Source organism: Lynx rufus, unplaced genomic scaffold (genome assembly GCF_022079265.1).
Source record: "Lynx rufus isolate CCGP_SWC_20201006 ecotype Redwood Valley unplaced genomic scaffold, mLynRuf1.p SCAF_7, whole genome shotgun sequence".
Taxonomy (NCBI): Eukaryota; Metazoa; Chordata; class Mammalia; order Carnivora; family Felidae; genus Lynx; species Lynx rufus.
This window is the reverse complement of record NW_025814889.1, coordinates 103,086,144-103,110,851: the sequence shown is the minus strand read 5'-3', so window position 1 is coordinate 103,110,851 and position 24,708 is coordinate 103,086,144. Positions and strand designations below refer to the sequence as shown.

The window sequence follows — 24,708 nt, the reverse complement described above, 5'->3', positions numbered from 1 at the left end:
TGAACTAATTTTGAAACTAAGTCATACCTGTGGCTGGCTGAACTTTAAGCAGTTTAGAAATATATATATATTTTGTTACTGTAGCAAGACTTTAATTTTTATGGAGGTATCTAAAAGAAAAAAAGCCTCGAAGGGTTAAATGTGGAATTACCACATGCCCCAGTAATTTCACTTACAGCTCTATCCCCAAGAAAATGAAAACATATGTTCACTCAAAAATTTGTACACATATATTCATAGAAGTATTACTTGCTAAACAGCAGAAAGCAAAAGCAAATGTCTATCAGCTGATGAATAGATTAGCAAATGTGGTATGCCATGCAATGGAATATTATTCAGCAATAAAAAGGACTGAAGTAGTAAGTACTACACGCAGCACATGGATGAAACTTGAAAACATACAGTGTGAAAGAAGTCAGTCACAAATGATTTTTTGTGTGAGTCCATTAATATGAAATGTTCAGTACAGGCAAATCTGTAGTAACAGAATTAGTGATTGCTGTGGGCTGGAAGGCTGGGAAGAGGGATGAGAAAAGTAAGGAGGTCATTTCAGGATGATGAAAATATTCTAAAATTGATTATGGTGAAGGTTGTAACATTCTGTGAATGCTAAAAACAGTTGAATTTTACACTTTAAATGACTGTATGGTGAGTCATATCTCAGTAAAGCTGTTACCAAAAGTAAGGGGTGGTGTATCAGCTGCTTTTCTCTCACATGGGTTTCTCATACATCTCTGTTAAGTCATATGCTGTTGTATTACTACATACATAACAAACTACATATGTAACAAATGTTTTCTAACTTTTCTGTATAATTATACAGAGTCAACCAGAGGTGTTTTATAGTTTGTTGACTTTTTACCATTACCAATCCTCTTTGTTTCCTACCTAGGGCCAGACAGCATTTGATGTAGCAGATGAAGATATTTTAGGATATTTGGAAGAGTTGCAAAAGAAACAAAATCTGGTATGTTTGATGAATATCTAAATATTATCTCTATTAGTGAATTCTTCTAATTAGAATTCTTCTAAAGCCTTAACTTTCAGACAGTTAAAGTATTTTTGTGATGTTTTATGCTTTTGGTTTAAGTTAGTCCTGTCAGTCAAACTAAATGACAGTGAAAAAGAGTAAAGGAATAGTGGTAGTGTTCAGTCTTTTGTATTGCTTATTCCCATTTCTCTTATCTCCCTTTCACAAAATGAATACTTCTGTAATGTATCTACTCAAGAATAACATGTTTTTGTAATTTCATAACAAAGTTTGCTTAGAAGAAAATCTCAGATTTCTAAAATAGGCCCTAGATATTGAAGAAGTTATGTAAGTAGGAAACATTTTTAAGTTAAAATATCATCAGGCATATTAAGTGGCTGATGGAGCCTGACTTTTTCAGTGATCTAACAGTGGAGAGATCTAAAAAATTCAACTTTGTTCTTCACGTAGCTTTTTAACTATCTAGTCCTTTTTATTTATCCAAGCTGCCTTCCCTCCCCTCCTTTTTTTCCAGTTAAAACTTAAATCTTTTATTTGTTTTGGGTTTGTTTCATGTTTGAAAAACTACTTTATTTTAAATTCTGTATTTTACTCATTAATACTATTTTAATACTATTCTTATTTTCCTTTGCATAACTTTTATAAAGCTCCATAGTGAGAAACGGGAGAAGAAATCTCCATTAATTGAATCAACAGCCAATATGGACAATAATCAGTCACAGAAGACCTTTAAAAAGTAAGTAAAATATTAAAGTCACTTTTGTTAATGTCATGAATGAATTGGCATCATGGCCATGAACGTGATTATTAGACTTTGTGGATCTGAGAAAAATTAACGTATTTGGCTTTTTGTGTTTATACTCATTTGAAAGCTGTTTTCTTTGCACAGCAAAGAGACATTGATTATTGAGCCAGAGAAAAATGCATCCCGTATTGAATCTTTGGAACAAGAAAAAGTTGATGATGAAGAAGAAGGAAAGAAAGATGAGTCTAGCTGCTCTAGTGAAGAAGATGAGGAAGACGACTCAGAATCAGAAGCTGAAACAGGTAAAATTTGAAGCGTAACTGGATTTTCCATGAATTTTGATGCACTGTAAAGTAGGGTAAGATCAGGCTTTAATTTTGTAGCTTTTCTGATTGACTTGCTACTTGTTCAGATACCTGAGAAGCCAGTAAATTACCTTTCAGGGAGTGTTAAAAACTTGAGTATGGTTGTGAATTTATTGTCTAATGACCTGGAGGCCCTTACTCGCCTCTATGTTTTGTTTTGTTTTTTTGCTGACCTGTATTTTTAGATTTGAAGAAGGTGAAGATTTCCTTAGGATGGTGCAGGTAGGGTGTAAATGGGTTCCCAACAATTAACTAATGCTCCTGATACTTTTCTGAGGCCCAAAAGTCCAGAAAGCTGGTCCTGATATCTTCCCAAATATTCCCTAAACGAGAGTAAAGCTTTAGAAAGCTGAGACTGAATCAAGATAGTTTCCTATGGGATGTGGGGAGATTTGCTTTGTTTAGAGAAATTTTGAAGATACAGGAAAGTATACCTTCATATTCCAACTACCAAGAATGAACAGCTATTGACTGTTATATTTGCTTCAAATTTTTCTTTTAATAAAATTTAAAAAGTTACAGTTGTCTTTAACCAGGAGCCCTAATCTACTTCCCTTTCCTTTCTTTCCAAAGTCAGTCACTATCTTGAGTATTTTCATTTTATCTTCCAGTCTATTTTTACACACTGACACATTCAGAAGTAATTACCAGATGCTTTTATAATAATAAATAATAACTTACTCTGCATAATAAATAATGACTTACTCTGCATCAGCTAATCAATCAAATCTTCTGAGCACCATGAAATTCCAGTATTGCCATATTTGAGTTGTATAACCTGCCGTTTTAACCTGTAAATTTATCACACACAAAATATTCCATTTCCATTAAGATGTTTTGATCAAAGAAAAAATTATCGGGGCGCCTGGGTGGCTTAGTCGGTTAAGCGTCCAACTTCGGCTCAGGTCATGATGTTGCGGTTGGTGAGTTCGAGCCCCGCGTCAGGCTCTGTGCTTGCAGCTCAGAGCCTGGAACCTGCTTCAGAGTCTGTGTCTCCCCCCTCTCTGCCCCTCCATGCTCATGCTCTGTCTCTCTCTGTCTCTCAATAATAATAAACGTTTTAAAAAAAAAAAAAACCAGGAAGAATTCTCATTATCAGGACCTAATGGTCATCATCGGTAAATACAAATTAAAGCCCTAAAATTTCTTGGGTTCCTTATATTTCCTCTAGACAAAATAACAGTTTTAGATCATTTTATTTTTACTCACTGAGCAAAATATTTCCTCTGAGAAAATGTGGGAAGCTAAAGTTTACTAAATAAACACATGTCAAAGAAGATACTGATTACCTTTGTCTCATTAAAAGCAGAATGTTGCAGGGCACCTGGGTGGCTCAGTCAGTTAAGCCGCTGACTGGCTCAGGTCATGATCTCCCAGTCGGTGGGTTCGAGCCCTGCATCCAGCTCTGTGCTGACAGCTCAAAGCCTGAAGCCTGCTTCAGATTCTGTGCCTCCCTCTCTCTCTGCACCTCCCTCTCTCTCTGCACCTCCTCTGCTTGTGCTCTGTCTTTCTGTCTCTCCGTCTCCGTCTCTGTCTCTGTCTCTCTCTCTGAAAAAAATAAACACTAAAAAAATTAAAAAAACAAAAAACCAAAATGTTGCTAAGCAGATAAAGGCCAGCTTTGTCGCCAGGTAGTGTGTGTGTCTTATTTATTTAGTTATTTTTAATGTTTATTTTTGAGAGAGAGAGAGAGACACACACACACACAAAATGCAATCAGGGGAGGGGCAGAGAGAAAGGGAAATAACAGAATCTGAAGCAGGTTCCAAGTTGTCAGCACAGATCCTGACATGGGGCTCAAACTCACAAATCGAGAAATCATGACCTGAGCTGAAGTCAGACACTTAACCAACTGAGCCATACAGGTGCTCCGTTTGTTTGTTTTAAATTCCTTTTTTTTTTTTTTTTTTTGAAATTTACTAATCCTACAGGAAAATTATTTTTTGGTAATACACAAAGAGTTTTTTAGTTATATAAATGGCTAGATTCTATTCCCCAGGTATATAATTTTTAAATTTATTGCTGTCATATTGCTGGTCAGGTGAGTCAGCATATCTTTTGCCTTGGTGACAGTCTGGGTAAAATTGGAAACTAAAGCAACAGGTAATCACTGAGTATTATAATTCATTTTTATAACCTGCTAATTAAAATGTTTCTAATTATAAAAGTAAATTATATGAGAATGGGCATGCACAGTGTTTAAGAACACAGGCTGATTCATGAGTGTAATTGTATTTGTGGTTAACTTATTTAATCTTAGATTTCTCCATAAAAATAGGAAAATAATACTTTATATGGATACTCTATAAGAGTGCTTCATAATAAATGCTAGCTTTGCATAATAATTTTATAAAATTCAACTCTACTAGTTTAAATATGATCAATATAAATGCTTACTTAATACCATTTCAGTTAAATTTTTTCTGTTTCCCTTATTTTATGAAAACTAGGAAATGAAATGACATCATTGATATTTAAATTCACTCAGATATTTCACAAGTTTTAAAGTTATTTTTATACGGTTAATCTACCCCCTTTGAGATCTGCTTTGGCCCCCAATGTAGTAAAATTCGTCATTACAAAACTAAGTATATGTACATATGCACAAGAAAACTAGAACTAGCACGCAGATCTTTTAAGTAATGTGTGAGGTCTATTACTATTTACATAGTAGAATTCAAGAATCCAAGCATCTCACAGGAATTTCTGCGGTTTTGTTATCTAATACATTCTTAATTGGCCCCTTCTATACAATTTACTGTTCCGTGTTGGACATTGGGGAACTATTTAAAACAAACAAGACTTCAGATTTAGGCCAGTCTTGCCATTAACAAGCAAGTCTGACCTCTTTTGGTTGAAATTTTCTTTCTTGTAAAATAAGAATTAGACCAGATGATCCAGATAGTTCTTTAAACTGTACTATTTTGTAACTATAAATAGAACTAATTGCCATCAAATTGCATTGTATTCTACGTTTGGAGTTTAAGCATACCAATCACTCTCTGCTCAGTTTCTCACTGAACTAACTTTAAATATCCCTCTGAAGTATTGTATTATCATAATTTTGTTCTTCCTGTTGCTAGTGGTTGGTTGTGCCAGGAAAATTTGACTCTATCTCAAGAATTAATCCTTGTAAATGCTGTATGGTTTGCTCTGTCTCACTCTTTTAATATCAACAAGGTTTTATCATACTTTATTTGGCAAGCTTCAGAAAGCAGTCATTTCCCTGTAGAGCTACAGCTTGATTTGACAATTTCTAAACTATTTCTTTTTCTACTTTTTTGTAAGGTTATTTCCTTGAGAAACTATTTGATGTAAAATAACTATTTTGCTGAGTTTTCTTTCATAAATTATTTACTGAGTTTGTTTTTTATGAGTGTTATTTTCCTCATAAATCAGCTGAAATTAGGAACTCAACCAAAAGTTTAATTTCCTTCCAAATGATTTATAAATTTTAGAGGTAGTTGAGGGAATGAGGAGGGAAGCATATTTTTGCTTTCAGGTTGGTTTGTTTGTTTTCCTCTAGAACTTGACACTTTTATTCTTCAATGAAATCAAATTATAGAAGGACTTTAACAATATTAATAATATTAAGTTGGATGGTGGGCACTTGAGGTTTGTTTCATTATTATTCTTAAATGAAGGCTAAATGTTTACATACATGTATATACATTTTAACTTTCATGTGTAGATTTAACTAATCGGAAAGCAAATTTTTAAACCAAAAGAAAAAAGGAGAAAAAAAATCATTGAATTTTTATCTTGTTTATTATTTATTCTTCCTACTAGACTGTAAGCTCTATGCAGTTAAGATACTTGGTTTTTTCATCAACTGATATATCCCCAGTACGTAGGACAGTAACTTAAGGACCCAGTACCTAGCACTTGAAATATGGAAACATTTGATAAATATTTGTTGAGTTACTCTCCTGTTAGGTGGACTGTTTTCCAGGATGATGGTCTAATAGATTATGCATGATTTGTACTTAACTATGCCGAATAGGCTTGGCTTCTGTTGAATAAAGAGGTATTGTTTAGCATTGAGAATAAAGTTTATGAGACTGAGTTTAGCTCATTCACTTTATTCAAAAAGCTAAGACTTTAGTGATTTTTAAATGTGTGACTTTAGTCTTGTCCTTTGGTATAGTTTGAAATATGATGCTTTTCACCCTGTTAACCTCTTGTGGATATTTTCTTAGTCACAAATAGAATTGAATGAATCAATACAAATCAGAACTATTTAGTGAAAGTTTATACTTGCCCTAAAGATAAGAATATTTTAATATTGTCTGCTTATAAAGTGTTACAGCATAAAATGATGATAAGGTAGAAAATTATTTTGGAAAAGTGACCTAAAGGAGGAAGAGAGGTATAATGAAAATGAGTTATCTCTTAGGGTTTTAAAGTATGTACTATACTTCTTCCCAAAAGTGTAGAATACCACCTGTCCTCCCCCATTTTGAAACTAAAGAAATACTTTAAAACTAGATAAATGATCTTTGACCATTTGAAAAGTAAACCTTTCTGCCCCATTTATAAATTACTGTTAATTTATAGATTTAAATTTATAGGTAAATTTTTCAAATTCAGTCTGAATTTTTTCTAGCATCAGATTGATTTTCATTAAATTTTCAAAAATCTTTTTCTAAGTAATTCATTGTTAATTAGAAATTGTCTCAATACATTGTGAAAAGAGATTTAAATCTTAATTCAACTGATATTCTCATTTAAGTGTAGACTTTTTAGTGGTGAGCAGGCATGCTCCTTATGACACTTACGCATACTATTTGACAGGAAAATAAGCTGATTATTGACAAAAAGCAGTTTTTAAATTTCTTGGAATAAAGAGGAACTATGAGTTTTAAATAAGCAAGGTAAATTGTAGATGTATTAGAAAAATTGCATAGCTCTTGTAATCTTTTTTTTTTTTTTTTTTTTTCAACGTTTATTTTATTTTTGGGACAGAGAGAGACAGAGCATGAACGGGGGAGGGGCAGAGAGAGAGGGAGACACAGAGTCGGAAACAGGCTCCAGGCTCTGAGCCATCAGCCCAGAGCCCGACGCGGGGCTCGAACTCACGGACCGCGAGATCGTGACCTGGCTGAAGTCGGACGCTTAACCGACTGCGCCACCCAGGCGCCCCGCTCTTGTAATCTTTTTACTTACACTTAATATTTTATGTACTTAATCTTTATACTTACACTGTATTCATGCATTCAACTTAATTTTTTTTTTTTTTATATTTTTAGTGTTAAAAGTACAAAAGTCAGATTCCGTTTTTGCTTTTTATTCTTAGAAGCTTTGTTGTTTGTCATCATGTTCTGTTATGTATTTCAGCATACATATTGAGGCATTTCTAGGAACTCCTTGAAAAAATTCACTTGTTAAAAGGGATAAAAATGGTAAAAGACTTGAATTATCAAAACCTTAAGCAAAAATGAATATAAAATACTGTTTATCTAGACATTGAAGTAGTCCATACCAACTCTTGACTCCATGTTTTTTTGTGTTTTTGTGATAGATAAGACAAAACCTATGGCTTCTGTAACTAATGCCAATACATCTAGTACACAAGCAGCTCCTGTAGCTGTTACAACACCTGTGTCATCTGGTCAGGCCACACCTACGTCACCTATTAAAAAGGTAAGCCAAATTTTTGTTTGCTAAAAATGCATCTATTCTGTTTAAGTACTAAAGCATTAAGACAATTCTTAAATTTGTATACTTTATTCCAAAAGTAAAGTTTAGAACAAGAATGTATTTTTCCTTTTTAATTTGACTTGAGATTTTCTTTGAACCATATTACATTCTTTTTTTTAATATAATTTTTAAAGTATTAGTTTGCACATAAAAACTAATGGCTTTGTATTTTTTATCTGTACTGAATTTTTGAGAAACATGGGTTTTGTATCCTTCATCCCTGTTAATAAGTAAAGGTACATTTTGTTAATTTCACATGTGTGTGAGTTAAGCACAAAAAATACTACCACAAGTCAAGGACAGAGCTAGAATCTAGATTTTCCTTTTTGTTTAGTTTTGTTTTTATTTAAATTCAAGTTAGTTAACACTCAGTACAGTATTGGTTTCAGGAATAGAACCCAGTGATTCATCACTTCCGTATAACACCCCGTGTGCATACCAACAAGTGCCCTCCTTAATTCCCATCATCGATTTAGCCCACCCACCCCCCTCCCCCGCCCCGCACCTACCTCCCCTCCAACAACCCTCAGTTTGTTCTTTGTAGTTAAGAGTTTCTTATGGTTTGCCTCCCTCTGTTTTTATCTTATTTTTCCTTCCCTTCCCCTTGTTCATCTGTTGTGTTTCTTTCTTTTTTTTTTTTAATTTTTTTTTTATGTTTATTCCTTTTTTTTTTTTAATTTTTTTTTTTTAACGTTTATTTATTTTTGAGACAGAGAGAGACAGAGCATGAACGGGGGAGGGTCAGAGAGAGGGAGACACAGAATCTGAAACAGGCTCCAGGCTCTGAGCCGTCAGCACAGAGCCCGACGTGGGGCTCGAACTCACGGACCGCGAGATCGTGACCTGAGCCGAAGTCGGCCGCTTAACCGACTGAGCCACCCAGGCGCCCCTGTTTATTCCTTTTTGAGAGAGCACAAGCAGGGGAGGGACAGAGAGAGAGGGAGACACAGAATCAGAAGCAGGCTCCAGGCTCTGAGCTATCATCACAGAGCCCAAAGTGGGGCCCAAACTCTCGAACCTCGAGATCATGCCCTGAGCCAAGTCAGATGCGCAACCAACTGAGCCACCCAGGTGCCCCTCATCTGTTGTGTTTCTTACATGGAATCTAGATTTTCTAACTCTACAGAGCACTAGATTTGCAAGTATGGTATGCCATTAAGAGCATGATCTCTGATGTCAGACAAAGCAGAGATCCACACCTGAACCCCTCTCCCCCTTTATTAATTGTAAGGACCTTAAGCAAGTTACTGTCTTCTTATCTGTCAGGGGAAAGAAAGACAAAACAAAAACAAAAGAGTAAGTTAGCATTGTAAGTGTTGGTTGAGAGAGAGCCTGGCTAGTGACAGAGTACTCCCACAATGTTAGTTTCATTTCTTCCTCTTCTCCTTTATTCTGTTCTCCACGTGGGCTCTGTCCTTTTGCTTCCTTTTCTCCACCAAACAGTGCTTTCCAACTAGTTTGTTGATATTTTTAAAGATTTTGCTTTTCCCTGCTACTCCAGAACCTGTACTTCATTTGACCCAAATTAAAGATTACAGGTTTTGTTTTATTTTGTGGGGTTTTTTTTTGTTTTTGGTTTTTTTTTTTTATCACTGCTCTCTCTTTTTAAAGGCTTCTCCCCACCAACCCTTGCTTGTCTTTAATGAGCGTATTCATTTCCCTCTCTGTTTACATACACACGCACACACATATGCACACATAATACACACACTTTTTTGTGGAAACATTTAAGAATTGAGTGCAATCAATATAACACTTTACCCCTAAATACTTGAATATGTATCTCCTAAATACAAAAGCATTATCCTTCATTCCCATACTAAAATGATCCTATTTAAGATATTTAACTTTGATATAATACTCTGATCTGTGATCATTATATGCAAACCATAGTGAAGATTTTTTCAGTTGTCCTCCTACTAATGTTTTTCTGTTTGTTTTTTCTTGAAATCAAGGGTCCACTGAGGGATTGTACATTGTATTTAACTGTCATGTCTGTGCCTTTGGACTTCTTATTTTGTTGCTTATCTGACATTATTTGGTTTGGGTGGGTTTGATTTTAAATTCCCATAGTGTTTCTATTATGTTGTCAGTATTGCTAATTTTGGATTTGGCTTCAAGTGATCAAAATGTGAACCCTTTAGAATAATAAACTAGAGAAAATCCATACCGCTAGTAATGATCCTCTTCTAAAACTCTTCCTAAGGAAATTGGTATTGTGGGTTCATAGTAGTAGAAATGCATGGATTTCACTGGTACAGTTTGAATATCAGGAAACTATATGAATGATTTATCTTACCTTCTGTATTCCAGAGCTGAGGGCTTCTTGAAGTTAGGTAGAACTCATGTTCATAAGATCATAATTATGTATGCTTAAAAATGAAATTTTTCAGGGGCAGTCTCTCTGCAGAATTTTCAAGATGATTATCATGGTATAACTGGAGTCAACATAGGCTGCTTTAACTAAACTTTATTTAATTCTAGAGTTCTTCTATACTTCTTCAGTGATTACCAAACTTTAGCTTTTTTGATTTATTATCTGTTAAAACTATAGGATTATCAGAAGTTCGCAAGAAGCTCCATCCCTCTGAAATATCTGGCCAAGAAAAACTGGCTCTCATTCTTTTGAGTATTTAGCTAAGCAGTCTCTTTCCTGCTATAGTCAAACAATTACAGTGGACTTCTTTCAATCAACTATATTTTTCTCAAGCATAGCCCCAAATTTAATAACTTAATTGCTCTTAATATCTGTTAGATTAACCTCTTTGCTATAAAAATCCTTGTTCAGAATTACTTCTGATTCTGTAATTAAATTGATCTAATAACAAGTGTTTTCTATGATTTGCATATTTAGAAACTCCACTTTATTCTCAATTTCAAGCATCATAACTTACTTGGAAGATTATATTGTTTCAGTCTTAAAACCTTAAGGGTTTTGTAGCCAAATTTTATTCAAATCAACAAAGTTGTGGTATACAGAAAATTTGAAGTATTATTTTAATGGATGGAGCAATCTTATGTATTTTGTATGACTTTTTAAAGCCTTTTATTTTGTTCAGTGATACTTTGTAATGTTAATTTAGCATTTTAATGTTTCTAAGTTGGTTTCAGGAATTTTCTTGTAACTTAGAGACCTAACAGATGAATTGCCTTAGATGAATTGTTAATCTGTAAATGCATCTTAAAAGATTTTGCAGTTAAGAATTCTATTTTTAGATTCTCACTCACTACTCTGCTTTTGATATTTGCACAGAGGTATGCTAAGTTTTGTTTTCTCCACCATTGCATAAACTATATATAAATACACACTCATACACTCATGGTAAGCAATAGATCACAAAACAGAAGCTCTAAAGCAGTATTAAATATCACTTATATTTTCTAACAACTCAGGGTGGCAGCTACAGAGAAACATAGATATATTTGCTTTAAATGATTTTCCCTTAAGTTCTTAACTCTTCAGCTAAAATTAAAGAATATTTCTGTAGCAGTAAGATCAGGCTTATGATTTGTGGAGATGTTTTCTATAATACCATCAGTTTGGTTTTATGATTTAAAATTTTAACAGTAGGGGTGCCTGGCTGGCTCAGTTGGGAGAGCATGGACTCGATCTTGGGTTCATGAATTCAAACCCCACGATAGGTGTAGAGATTATTTTTAAAAATAAGTAATCTTTAAAAAATTGTTTAGTATTTTTATTTTTGAGAGAGAGTGCGAGTGGGGGAGGGATATAGAGGGAAGGGAATAGGATCCAAAGCAGGCTCAGCACTGACAGCAGTGAGCCCAGTGTGGGCCCAAACCTATGAACTGTGAGATCCTGACCTGAGCCAAAGTCAGATGCTCAACCAACTGAGCCACTCAAGCATCTCTAATCTTTAAAATTGTAACAGTAAGTTTATATACCCCTCTTTTGTCAAAATAAATATTTTTGGTTGGGGCTCCTATGTGTGTCTTGGTCAGTTAAGCATCCAGCTGTTAATTTCGGCTCAGGTCGTGATCTCATGGTTCATGAGTTTGAGCCCTGTATCGGGCTCCGTGCTGAGTATGGAGCCTGCTTGAGATTTTCTCTCTCTCTGTCTCTCTCCCCCGCCCTCCTCCCTGCTTGCTCTCTCTCTCTCTCTGTCTCTCTCTCTCTCAAAGTAAATAAAATAAAAAACTTAAAAAATAAATATTGTTTGGGATCTCAGAAAAAGATTGCCTACTTTGTTGTATGCACATAAATTCTGATAGGGTAAACTGTATTTACTTTACTAGATGGTAAAAATTCAGAATTTTCTTGGAATTAAAGGCTTTGGTTAATTGAATCCAATTATTAAGTATAATAATAATTTAATAAAAAACTACTGTGTACTGTGGTATATTGCAGTATGCCAGTAGAAGTGTACAAATACAGAATGATGGTTTAAAAATGAAAGAGATCGGGGCGCCTGGGTGGCGCAGTCGGTTAAGCGTCCGACTTCAGCCAGGTCATGATCTCGCAGTCCGTGAGTTCGAGCCCCGCGTCGGGCTCTGGGCTGATGGCTCAGAGCCTGGAGCCTGTTTCCCATTCTGTGTCTCCCTCTCTCTCTGGCCCTCCCCTGTTCATGCTCTGTCTCTCTCTGTCCCAAAAATAAATAAACGTTGAAAAAAAAAAATTAAAAAAAAAAAATGAAAGAGATCATATTTGATTTGAGGTAATAAAATTAGAACATTTGAGATCTTGAATGAGTAAGTAGTATTTCAACTAGCAGGACAGTTTGTACAGTTTCCTGAAAGGAAAAAAAGAAACAATGTGAACAAAGTAGGGACAATGTAGAATCTTTTGCAGGAAAATAAATTGTTTAGTTTGATATCTAGAGTACATACACAAAGTAAAACAGGAATAGTAAAGCCAAATTGTGGAATGTCTTCATTTCTCTGGTAACATTTTTAGTTTGATGGATAGTAGAGAATCAGAAGATGTTTAAACAAGGCCGTGAAAGAATTATTCTTTATAGAATATAATTTTGGTAGCAACGTACAGGTGTATTTGAAGGTGAGAGACTAATTGAAAGACGATGTATTAGAAAATCATTGAAGTTGCCCAAGATGATAAAAAAATAAACTAGAGAAGTGGCAGTTCTTAGAAGGAGAAGAGTTTCTCCTCAGAAGGAGAGGAGTTTCAGAGACTTGGCAGCTAATTTATAAATGAAGGACGATGACAGAGAAGAAGTCTAACATGGCTATGAAGTTTCAAACAGGGAATTGAAGAAATTTATTGGTGCTACTAACAGAATTAGGGAACTGAGGGAGAGCCAGTTTGGAAATAAAGGTGTTTGATTTTAAGTATGTTGAGTTTCAGGTTCCAGTTGTAGTTCTAGATGGTCCATTCTCCAGGTAATTAGAAATTTAGGACTGGGAATTTAGGAATAAGACTCAACTAGAAATAATAAATTTGAAAATAAGCTGAGCACAGTTCATATTAAGCTTGAGGAAGTAGAAAAGACCCTGTTCCCAGCCCTCAGAAGAAAGTAGAAAGAGAAGATGAGAGATCTGAGAACAGGCTCTTGAAATGCTTGTGTTGCAGGACTGTGCTGACAAAAGCAACAAGGCCAAGAAGGAGGGTGGGCAAAAGAGTAAGAAAGTCAAAACAGTGTCCTGTTACAAAAGCCAAAAGAAGAGTTTCAGGGAATAGGTATAGTTGAATATTTCAGAGATACTCATTTACAGACCAACTAAAATTGAAAGGTACTTTTAAACACATAAACCAATAAATCCAAATTCATACTAGGCAGAATGGGGGTAGATCAGTCATTACAGTGCAAGAAATGTCCATTTTAAATTGCTAATACTGCTTCATTTTTCTCAACTCTAAAATAGCAGTATTAATAGTATTTCAGTGGGTGGTTGTAAGGATTAAACGAGATAACTCCTGTGAAGCACTTAGTTTAGGGACTGGCGGGAGTAAACATCTGTTAAATGTTAGCTTCTCTTGTAACATTCAGTAAATGTTACGTTATCTATTTTATCATGGAGGCGTAACTTTGTTTCCAGTTTTGGGGAGGTTCCAAGGCAGGGATTAGCAAACCGTAGTCGGGTGAAACTGGCCTATTACTTGTTTTTGTGCAAGTTAGAATGGTTTTAATATTTTTTTAATTTATTTTGAGAGACGGAGTGCAAGCAGGGGAGGGGCGGGGGGGGGGGGGGAGAGAGAGAATCCCAAGCAGGATCTGCACTGTCAGTGCAGAGTTCGATGCGGGGCTCAAACTCAGGAACTGTGAGATCTTGACCTGAGCTGAAATCAAGAGTCGGCTACTTAACTAACTGAGCCACCCAGGCACCCCTGGTTTTAATATATATTTAAAAAATTTTTCTAAATGTTTTTACTTATTTTTTTTAATTTTTTTAACGTTTATTTATTTTTGAGACAGAGAGAGACAGAATATGAATGGGGGAGGGACAGAGAGAGAGGGAGACACAGAATGGGAAGCAGGCTCCAGGCTCTGAGCCATCAGCCCAGAGCCCGATGCGGGGCTCGAACTCACGGACTGCGAGATCGTGACTTGAGCTGAAGTCGGATGCTTAACCGACTGAGCCACCCAGGCGCCCCTGTTTTTACTTATTTTTGAGAGAGAGAGACAGAGACAGACAGAGCAAGTGGGGGAGGGGCAGAGAGAGTGAGGGAGACACAGAATCCGAAGCAGGCTCCAGGCTCTAGGCTCTAGCTCTAGGCTGACAGCTCAGAGCCTAACGCGGGGCTTGAACTCACAAGCTGTGAGATCATGACCTGAGCCAAAGTCGGATGCTTAACCGACTGAGCCACCCAGGCACCCCAAGGTTTTAATATTTTTAAATGGTTGGAGGGGAAAAATCAAAAGAATATTTTGTAACCCAAACTTAAATGTCAGTATATCTAAATAAGTTTTATTAGAAACACAGCCACATTTATTCTCATGTATTACCTGTGGTTACTTTTGTACAACATTGTGGATGAATAGTTACAACAGTGACTCTGTGGTCTGCAAAGCCTAAAATTCACAGTCTGGTCCTTTACAGAAAAGTTGGCCAATCTCTATTCTTGGATGGTCCCTATGAGTTTAGACGCAGAAATCAAAAACTGGTCATCTCAGTGTCTGTATTGTTGTATAAAATGTTACAGAGATTCAGTGGAATCCTTTAATGTTTTGTTAATTTTTTTCACAGTGCCACTTGGCCGAAAGAAGTATTTGTTTCATTTACTAAATAGTTAGGTGCAAGTAAGTTAACAGTGGCAGTTTGTGCCGTGTCCAACAGATGTCACTGTGCTTTCTCTCAAAACTTGAAAGTATACCACAGAGCCCTTGTGATTTTATTCTGGCATCCCTGGAATGCCTCAGTGCACTGTATATCATGAGGCTATTTATGAACTTATTGTTAGGAATTACTTACTAGAAGTACCAGAGATATCTTACCATCATAATAGTTCTGTCTATGAAGTAGCCCTCTGACATTCTGGGTGCTTAAACAAGCAGGCACTCTGAAATGCTAATTATATCAAACTTTGGCAATAAATATGGGAGAAAGTGTTTTTTCCTTTTTTTTTTTTTATTACCCATATCCTATGCTTATAGCAACTAGTTAGTTGCTATATTCACCCATCTGTTCTTAACTGTGGTTAAATATTTAAACAGTGAAGTTCATGAAATGAACTAGTTAAAGACAACAAATGTTTCATTTTTAGGGCTCTTGGAAACCTTGAAAATGAAATATTTGTACAAAAGAATAGTTTTTAGTTGAAATGTTAAAATTAATATTTGGTGGTAAAATCAAAAAGTAAGTTTAAGGCTATGATACTAAAAATATACTGAATTAAATATTCTAAGCAGAAGATAACATCACTTATTACTTTTTGTTGATTATGCTGGATTAAAAAAAATTCTTAACCCAAGTATATAAATGAATAAAAATAAAATTCAAATGCAGTAGTCTGTTCATTCAAGTACTATAATATTTGCTCCATATGCCTTTAATTGCTTTAGGAATTTCTTTATTAGATTCTTTCAGATTCTTTCTCTTATGCTAAATTAGATTTGTTCCCAGTTACTTTTAAGATTGGATCATTACCCAGTTATTGGGTTTTGTTACAAAATTCTTTTAAACAGAAAAAAGTATGTTTTGTTTATAACTTCCTTTTTTGTTTTGTGCTTTCAATCTTTATCTCTTTACCTGTCTTATTTTAATTGGCTTTAGTATGATTTCATTGCTCCTATCATGCCTGTGGTGGAATCAGTAGATCCTGCATCATGGAGGCAGGGCTTGCGCAAAACTGGCATTGTTCTTGTGCCCAATAAGGGTGAAAAATCCATGGTGAGGCATTCCTATGTGCAAGGATTTATGAGGTTACAATATAACAAGTTTAATATGAATATTGGTTCCAGAGATGCATGGTTTTAAAGTCCTTATGGTGTGCTCATTTCTGTCCTCTGTATTTGCATTATAATTTTTCTGTGTGCTATAAAGTGTGGAGTGTGTTTTCTTAAATCTAACTTTTGGAAAGGTAGTTCTATTTTTTTTCCAGTTTTAGATCTTTACATTTTTTACTAAGACATTAACCTACTTAGTAAAAGTGTTTTTCCTGAAACTATTAACTATAATTTCAGACATATTATCTGTAAATTTGTTATTTCCAGCTTAAGGATTGATCAGTGTTGATAATTACTTTTTCTTTTCCTTAAAAATAAAATAACAGTTTCCAACTTCAGCTACAAAAATTTCTCCCAAAGAAGAAGAGAGAAAAGACGAGTCTCCTGCATCTTGGAGGTTAGGACTTAGAAAGACTGGCAGTTATGGCGCACTTGCAGAAATCACAGCATCTAAAGAGGCTCAGAAAGAAAAAGACACTGCAGGTGTTATACGTTCAGCTTCGAGTCCCAGACTCTCCTCCTCTTTGGATAATAAAGAAAAGGTGACTTATTTCATCATCTGGTTTCTATCAACACTCTAATCATTTGTTTTCCAGGAACATGAAATCTGATAGATTTTCTACTTTGTGTCATTACTAAATTTGTGTATCAACTTAATTCACCTAACTTAATGAATTTTACATGATAATACAAATAGACCTACCTTAAACAAATGTCAATATGGAATTATAGGCATACCTCAGAGATATTGTGGGTTTGGCTCCAGACCACTGCAATAAAGCAAGTCAAATGAATTTTTTGTTTCCCACTGTATATAAGAAATATATTTATATAAGGCACCTGGGTGTCTCAGTCAGTTAAGCGTCTACCTCTTGATTTTGGCTTAGGTCATGATCTCATGGTTGTGAGATTGATCCCTGCGTCAGGCTCTGTGCTGGGTGTGGAGCCTGCTTCAGATTCTCTCTCTTTTTAGGCCCTCCCTCTCTCTCCCGTATGTATATGTGTGTGGATATATATATATACACACACACACACACACACACACACACACACACACACACATATATATATATACATATATATATATATGTCCACATACACTCTAATTTTATGTATATTTTATACTCATATATATACTCATAAATTGTATATATATTTATGCTGTAGCCTCCTAAGTGTACAATAGCATTGTGTCTAAAGAAAATGTACATACCTTAATTTAAAAATATTTATATGCTGACCATAATTTGAGGTTTCAGCAAGTTATAATCACTGTAACAAATATGATAATAATGAAAAGGCTTGAAATATTGTGGGAATCACCAAAATGTGACATACAGACACAAAGTGAGCAAATGCTGTTGGAAAGTGGCTTGGATAGACTTGCTTGATGCAGGGTTGCAACAAATTGCAAATTGTAAAAACCACAGTATCTGTTAAGTGCAATAAAATGAAGTATGCTTCTGTAAGTACTGGGAAGATCAGATTTGCTCAAAAAATAAATTATGAAACTATACTTAATTAAACAAATGCTTTATTCCACTAGACAGTTTATAATAAAATATATTGGGGGGCATTTATTCTAGAATTTATTGTAGAATGTAATTATACTCGTAAGTTGCATTTATCTAGCATCTGCAGTTTTATATCTGCTACGTCAAAAGCAACCTCCTTTTAGGGGCGCCTGGGTGGCGCAGTCGGTTAAGCGTCCGACTTCAGCCAGGTCACGATCTCGCGGTCCACGAGTTCGAGCCCCGCGTCGGGCTCTGGGCTGATGGCTCAGAGCCTGGAGCCTGTTTCCGATTCTGTGTCTCCCTCTCTCTCTGCCCCTCCCCCGTTCATGCTCTGTCTCTCTCTGTCCCAAAAATAAATAAACGTTGAAAAAAAAAAAAAATTTTAAAAGCAACCTCCTTTTAGTCAGTAGTTTTAATAACTGTATTTGAAGGATAGTATTAAATTATATCAAATAGAATGTATGCAGTTTATTCAGATATATTTTATATTGCTGGATTATTTCTTTTCTATATTTCCAGCGCTTGTACTTTTTTTTCATATAGTTTCGTCCCTCTATTTAAAGTGTTTGTTTCTTTGTGTCAGAAATCAGAAATAGAATTTCTCATCAAGTAATTTTAAAGTTTTTTATTTTGTATAAATTGATTGCCTAATTATTTTCCAAGTACTTGATGCCAGTACAGTGGGAATGTATCATACCATTGCTCCTGCACTCTCAACTGGATTTGGATAAATATAACTTAAGTATTTTTTGTTCGGAATATTTTAACATTATATCAAAGTAATGAATAACTTACATAGCGTAAATAATTAGGACTTACCAGTTAACCATATTCGAGACCTTATTTCTCTGGAAAAAAATAAGAATATTTTATTATATTATACTGCATTACCTTACATAATCTGTTATAGAAAGTTAGAAAAAGTCATTAAAATGAGGAATTTTTTTCCTTATATTAAAATATTGTCTAATTCTAGATTAAAGGAGAAAGAAAAGAAAATCGGTTTGAACAGGCTGTCCTCTGGCACTTAAAGTATTTAACTATTAATAGACATTAATTTTAAAGAGTATAGGTAGGAGCTATGGGGTTGTATAATTGTAATCGTATAATTGTACATTGTTGAATACTCTTTCCTTAGTACTTTTAGCGGTTCCTGTAATCACAGATTTATTTTTCACTCATTTTTTTTCCTGTTGTGTAGGAGAAAGATAGTAAAGGAACTAGGCTTGCATATGTTGCACCTACAATACCAAGACGACTAGCCAGTACATCTGACATTGAAGAGAAAGAAAACAGGTGGATTCATTATGATTTGCTTTATATTTTTACTATGAAATCTTTATTACCTAGCATGACAATGAAAACATGAGCATTGTTGTAACTCTATGGGATATATGGATTGTGGGAAAAACACCAAATAGAAGGTCCTGAGGAGATGCAGATTTGTATATTCATGAAATGGCAAAATCAAAACAAAACACATTGTAGTTGGGACAGTGGTGCCACATGAGGTCACAAACTAATCTAGTACAGACTCTCCAAATAGTTGAAACCTACAGAAAAGGAAAAAGAAAGGAGAAAAAGCTCTTAATCACTGTCAACATTTTAGTTTCTTTCTTCCTATTTTCAGCACATGGGGTATGAGAACTTTTAAATATAGTTGTAGTCATGTTATAACATCCAGTTTTGTGTCTTGACTTTTTTTTTTTTTTTAACCTCACATCTCATACGTAGTCTTATGTGTTCATACATATCTTCAGTAAGCGTTGGTTTTCATCAATGTATTATGTTCCATAGAGTAGGTCTATTGAGGTTTAAGTAACTATTTCCCCTCTCCAAATATGGACATTTAAATTGGTATTTTATGATCATAAGTAAAACTTCTGTAAATATCTTAATTTTCCCCACTGTAGTTAGGATTATACCTTAGGGATAGAATCTTAGAACTGGAATTACTTTCATTTCTTAATAAATATTCCAAAGCATTTTCTTAAGGGATTTTACTAGTTTCTGCTTCTACTAATGTTTTTTAATAGACAGCTTTCTTAATCCTGTTTTAAAATTATATACCAGAATTTGAAAGATACTCTTTTCACAGAGACTCAAGTTTACGAACGAGTAGCTCCTATACAAGAAGAAAATGGGAAGATGATCTCAAAAAGAATAGCTCAGTTAATGAAGGATCAGCTTACCATAAAAGGTAATATAATTCTTAAGTAACTTTTATGCATTCTTTTATAAAAATATGAGGCAGTTTGTTTGGAGCCCTCAATTTAATATCATTAAGAAAATACGTGCTTTCATTGTTTAAATAAAACGTCATTTAAAAGTCCAGAATATATATTTAGAGGTAGATGAAAATTTGTTTTTACTTTTATATATATTATGTATAATTAGATTTGATATATTAGGAAGCATCTTTTAGATTGTAGCATATTTAGAAGGAACTCCTTATATAATTGACTAGAGAAGTTGAAATAGATCAGTGTCTTAATTGATCTGGGCATTATTTAGTGACCTGGAAGTTTCCACTTTTCTTAGAATTCAGAGAGATGGTAATTTCTTGAATTGAAATGTTGGTAATGTCATATTGGAGAGGAGGGGGGACAAAAACCATAAATATTTTCTCTGTTAAAAACAACCAAAAAGAAGAGTAAAAGATGAGCAATTATAATGTAGGCATGGGTCACTCCTAAGGATGTGACTCATTGCTAAAATACTTTTCTTCAAAAAGGTTGATCTTAACTTTCCCTGAGTAAAACCAGACCTAAGTGTTTTTCTCAGACCCAGCCTGGCATGACCATATGGTCTGTTAATAGTTCCAGAAATGTAAAATAACAGATCAGAACATGTTTGAGTCCTGTCCAGGGAGGTGGGAGGCAGTAAAATGATACACTACCAAATTAGTGAAATCATCTAGACTCTAGCAAGTTGTAGATGCAACTCTTGGTGCTGGAGCCGGTGGTGTATTTAGGAACACAGTTTTTTAGATTTTTCCTAGCCTTGTGTATCTGTGTAATGTATAGACATTAACTGTAGACTACACATACAGACACATCCTATATAGATATGACTCTTTCCTTCAGTTGCTCCTTTGGTAGAAGACAAGATGATTTGATTAGTTCTAGTGTTCCAAGCACCACATCAACACCAACAGTTACCTCTGCAGCTGGGCTTCAGAAAAGCCTGCTTTCCAGCACAAGCACTACTACAAAGATTACAACGGGTTCTTCCTCAACAGGCACACAAAGCAGGTGAGTCACAGATAACATTTTGTGTTCAGGCCTACTGTGTGCTTATGTATGTGCATGCATTTTTGTTTAGAAGATTGTGGGGCTCTGGATTTTTTCATTTACCTTTTAAAATTATTTACAAGCAAAAATTGGTTCCAAAAAGAGGCAATTAATGCATGTCTGGGGAAAAACGAAGTTCTTGAATTATTAACTTTTCTTGAATCAGGCTGCTTAAAATGTAAATTTCTCCCTTTGACAGCTCTGGGTGAGACTTCTGGTTCATAGTTCAAAGATGTCTTGCCTCATGTTTTAAAAAAATCCATCCCTGTAGTCACATGTTTCAGCTGCTAGAAAGTGCTTTCATTGTTTAGCTGTTTTCCTTTTCTCTTTTTGTGTTGCTGCTTATGATGCGATAGTACCTCAAATCGTTTGTGGGCTGAGGATAGTACTGAAAAAGAAAAGGACAGTGTTCCTACGGCAGTGACCATCCCTGTTGCTCCAACTGTTGTAAATGCTGCAGCCTCAACCACAACCCTGACTACAACTACTGCTGGCACTGTCTCCTCCACATCAGAGGTCAGGGAGAGACGCAGGTGTGTAAAGGTCCTAATAGAACTGCTGATGTATCTTGCCCAGTGCTGAAAGTTGTTTGTTTTGCCTTTTAACCTTGTCAAGTTGGTGACCATCTCTTCAGTAGATTAATAAGTGAAATAACCTGTATCAGCTCAGAACTACATGAACTGATGTAATTGGCAGTTACTAGCATTTAGGCTTGGTGACTCCCTCTGACAGAATAGATGTTTTTGTTTCAAGGAAGTGAGCCAGACACTTGTCTTCTTAGCCATCTTCATTTTTTTAGTGGTTGTTTTCATTCAAGATGGTTTTGTGATGAAGATCTAAACACACCCAGTCACACTTATGGAAGACTAGATGTAACATGACAGAAACAGATTTTTCATTCTTCTGTTTCCTCCTATTATTAAAAAATTTGATGGATGTTAAACTGTTTTTGTTACTTTTGAGACTTTTCATTTTAAGATTCTCTTGAAGAAAGGCTTCTTGGGCATATGTGTAAACCAAATCATTTTTAAGCACTTTGAATACGTTCTCTTAGTTTTAATTCAGTACATAAAAGGGACTCATTAATTAAATATTTTAAAGGATTTATGAATTTATTTTGTGTGCTTAAATGTTAGGAGCGTTGCTCACTTCTTCATGCTGCTGCTAATTGGCTTGGAATTTCAGATGTGGAAAGGAACTTACCTCTTTTGTGATATCCTTGCTTTACATAAGAAACTAAGACCCAGAGATATTAAGTGACTTTTCCACTTTTATTTAATGAGAACTAAGGCGAGGCCCAAGATTACAGGAGAATCAGTCAAGTGTTTTTCCTGCTATAGCATGCATAGTTACTAGCTTTGAATTTTGTTTTTCCTCTTGAGAAAAAAAAAATCTTAAAAAACTAAATGTGACCTTTTTTGTATTTTATTCCTTTGAGATTAAATTAGCTACATAACTAGTGTTTTGATTTTTATTTTGTTTTGTTTGTTTACTAAAATACCAACCAGATTAACTTTGTCATAGTTCTGGCATGTAGTGTTCATATACAGGCTTTGTCTCTGGTGCTTATCAAAGTACATGGCCTGTAGTAAGTTATTAATATCCTTACAGTAATATTTGTGGTGAATATATGAAAAGTAACAAAACATTAAATTTTTAAATGTTAAACATTTTCTTTCCTATCATTGCATCTTTATTTTTTGTCAGCATGATTATGTTTTATTACTATTGCTATGGTAAGATTTAGTGATAGTTCTATAAAACCATTATAAGCAGTTAGCATTTTGTGATTTGAACACCAGTATAGGTCATACCATATTTTAATAATTCTTCATTTTTCTATACATTAATGTTAGTTTTAGGCTTTTGAGGTGTTTTCAAGTCAGACCACATAGCCAACAGAAATTAGAAGATCATAGGCAGCCATCATTATTTTTGAGTGAAAATCAGTTTGAGGACTTTGCTTTTATGGAGTAGGGGAAGTTAAGGGGAAAAGGTTAGGAATCCTTGGTTTTTTACTCCTTTAATCCTAAGGTTAGAATGCTCTCCAGGTCAGAATTTCTTCTTCTGTAACATAAGTATTTTATTTATATAATTTTTAACTTTTAGACTTGTTGGAAAAGTTGAGTTTCAGCTTCTTAGAATTAATCCTGGAAGACATTAGATTGAGAATTAAATATTTGGAGATATTAATAGAACAGAACAAATTTTAATAGCATAAGAAACAAAATGTATCTGTTGACATTTTCCCTGGTGTATGTTACAGAAATTTTGTTTGTCTTACTCATTTTCAGTGATGTTTGCAATAATAATGTTTGTGTTTTGTTTCACGTCAAGTAATTGTTTGCAGTTTTGAATACATTGTTGACCTCTTCTGTTTGTCTTTCAATTAAATTTTGTTAATGGTTTTGAAATGTGTATAGTTGAATATTTGTCCTCAAAATGTATATATTATGATTTAAGTATATATTGTGGCTAAAAAGATAAGTTAATACATCTATGCTATTTTAGGTATCCTCACATATATACTTTCAGATGTTATGCAAAGTTACCAAACTCACTATTAAATTCCACTATTCTATTCTTGAATTTTGTTTTTATTGATTAGGATTGGATGAGGATTTTCTGTTTTTGTTAAGATTTCCAATGGATTAATAGTGGTAGCAGAGTGGGAAGTAGAGAAGAAAAGTTAGCTTTAAATAGCATGATAGCAAATTCTTTCATTTTTTAAGTGTTTCTAATTCTCCAGTCTTTTCAAAATACAAAGCAGTATCTTACTAATAAGTTCAAGTTTGTAACATGAATTCATGTGGAACTGTTGCTTTGTATAATTATTCTCCTCCACCTTTTTCCCTTGGCTCAGCCAGCTTGCATTTGCTCATTTATCTTCCCTCTGCAAGGAAAAAAGCTGAATGAAAAAGAAGGGTTGTTTTCAGTTTTTTAAAGATGTTATTTGTTGATTACCCAAAATATAAATATTATAAATAAATATATTTCAACCAATAAATCAGTGAAATAATAAATAGAATAATTGGAATTATTAGAAAATCCTTATTTTAAAAATAACCTTTCAGTAGCTCAGAAAATCGTAAGCCATCTAAGACTACTAAGGAGTAAAATTATGTACCCTATATAGTTTTAAGAAAGAGATGTAGTATGATACAGTAAGTTAAGGCAGCAGTGGAGTTTGAGGGGCACCTGGGTAGCTCAGTTTGTGGGATCAAGCCCCACATCGGGCTCTGCTGACAATGCAGAGCCTGCTTGGTATTCTCTCCCTCTCTCTCTCTCCTCCTCCCCCACTCTTGCACTTTCTCTCTCTCTTAGAATAAATAAATAAGCTTTCTTTCTTTCTTTTTTTTTTTTTTTTTTAAGGCAACAATAGAGGAGGGCCTAGATGGCTCAGTCGGTTAAGCGTCCAACTCTTGGTTTTGGCTCAGGTCATGATCTCATAGTTTCATGAGTTCGAGCCCCACGTCAGGCTACCAGTGCAGAGCCTGCTTGGGATTCTCTCTCCCTCTCTCTCTGCCCCTCCCCTACTCACACTGTCTCTGTTTCCCTCAAAATAAATAAACGGGGGGGGGGGGGGGAGGCAGCAGTAGAGTTTGATATATTCTATCTTTTTGATCAGCTCTTTTTAATTAAACACAAAATATGTGAATTAACTTTCTTGTCTACGTTTAATTCACAGAAGTCTGCTCTATACAGGAACCCCAAGAGAGGAGAAGGAACTGAATGCCAGA

General features: G+C 34.7%; 1 protein-coding gene across 7 annotated transcripts in view; it reads left to right on the top strand.

Annotated features, from left to right (window-relative positions):
- PPP1R12A (protein phosphatase 1 regulatory subunit 12A) overlaps window positions 1–24,708 on the top strand; it is a 163,560-nt gene that overhangs the window by 97,697 nt on the left and 41,155 nt on the right. For 4 of the 7 annotated variants that reach the window (XR_006959687.1, XM_047064938.1, XM_047064944.1 and 1 more), the window contains exons 6-14: window positions 893–967; window positions 1,639–1,727; window positions 1,881–2,038; window positions 7,623–7,744; window positions 16,488–16,703; window positions 18,877–18,971; window positions 19,774–19,875; window positions 20,762–20,929; window positions 21,325–21,501. Coding sequence is in view for 6 of the 7 variants with exons in the window: in XM_047064938.1 (XP_046920894.1) it covers window positions 893–967; window positions 1,639–1,727; window positions 1,881–2,038; window positions 7,623–7,744; window positions 16,488–16,703; window positions 18,877–18,971; window positions 19,774–19,875; window positions 20,762–20,929; window positions 21,325–21,501 (1,202 nt within the window). In the remaining variant the exon portion in view is untranslated. The remainder of the gene's footprint in view (window positions 1–892; window positions 968–1,638; window positions 1,728–1,880; window positions 2,039–7,622; window positions 7,745–16,487; window positions 16,704–18,876; window positions 18,972–19,773; window positions 19,876–20,761; window positions 20,930–21,324; window positions 21,502–24,708) is intronic. The other 3 variants (XM_047064940.1, XM_047064941.1, XM_047064942.1) reach the window with 3 other exon arrangements.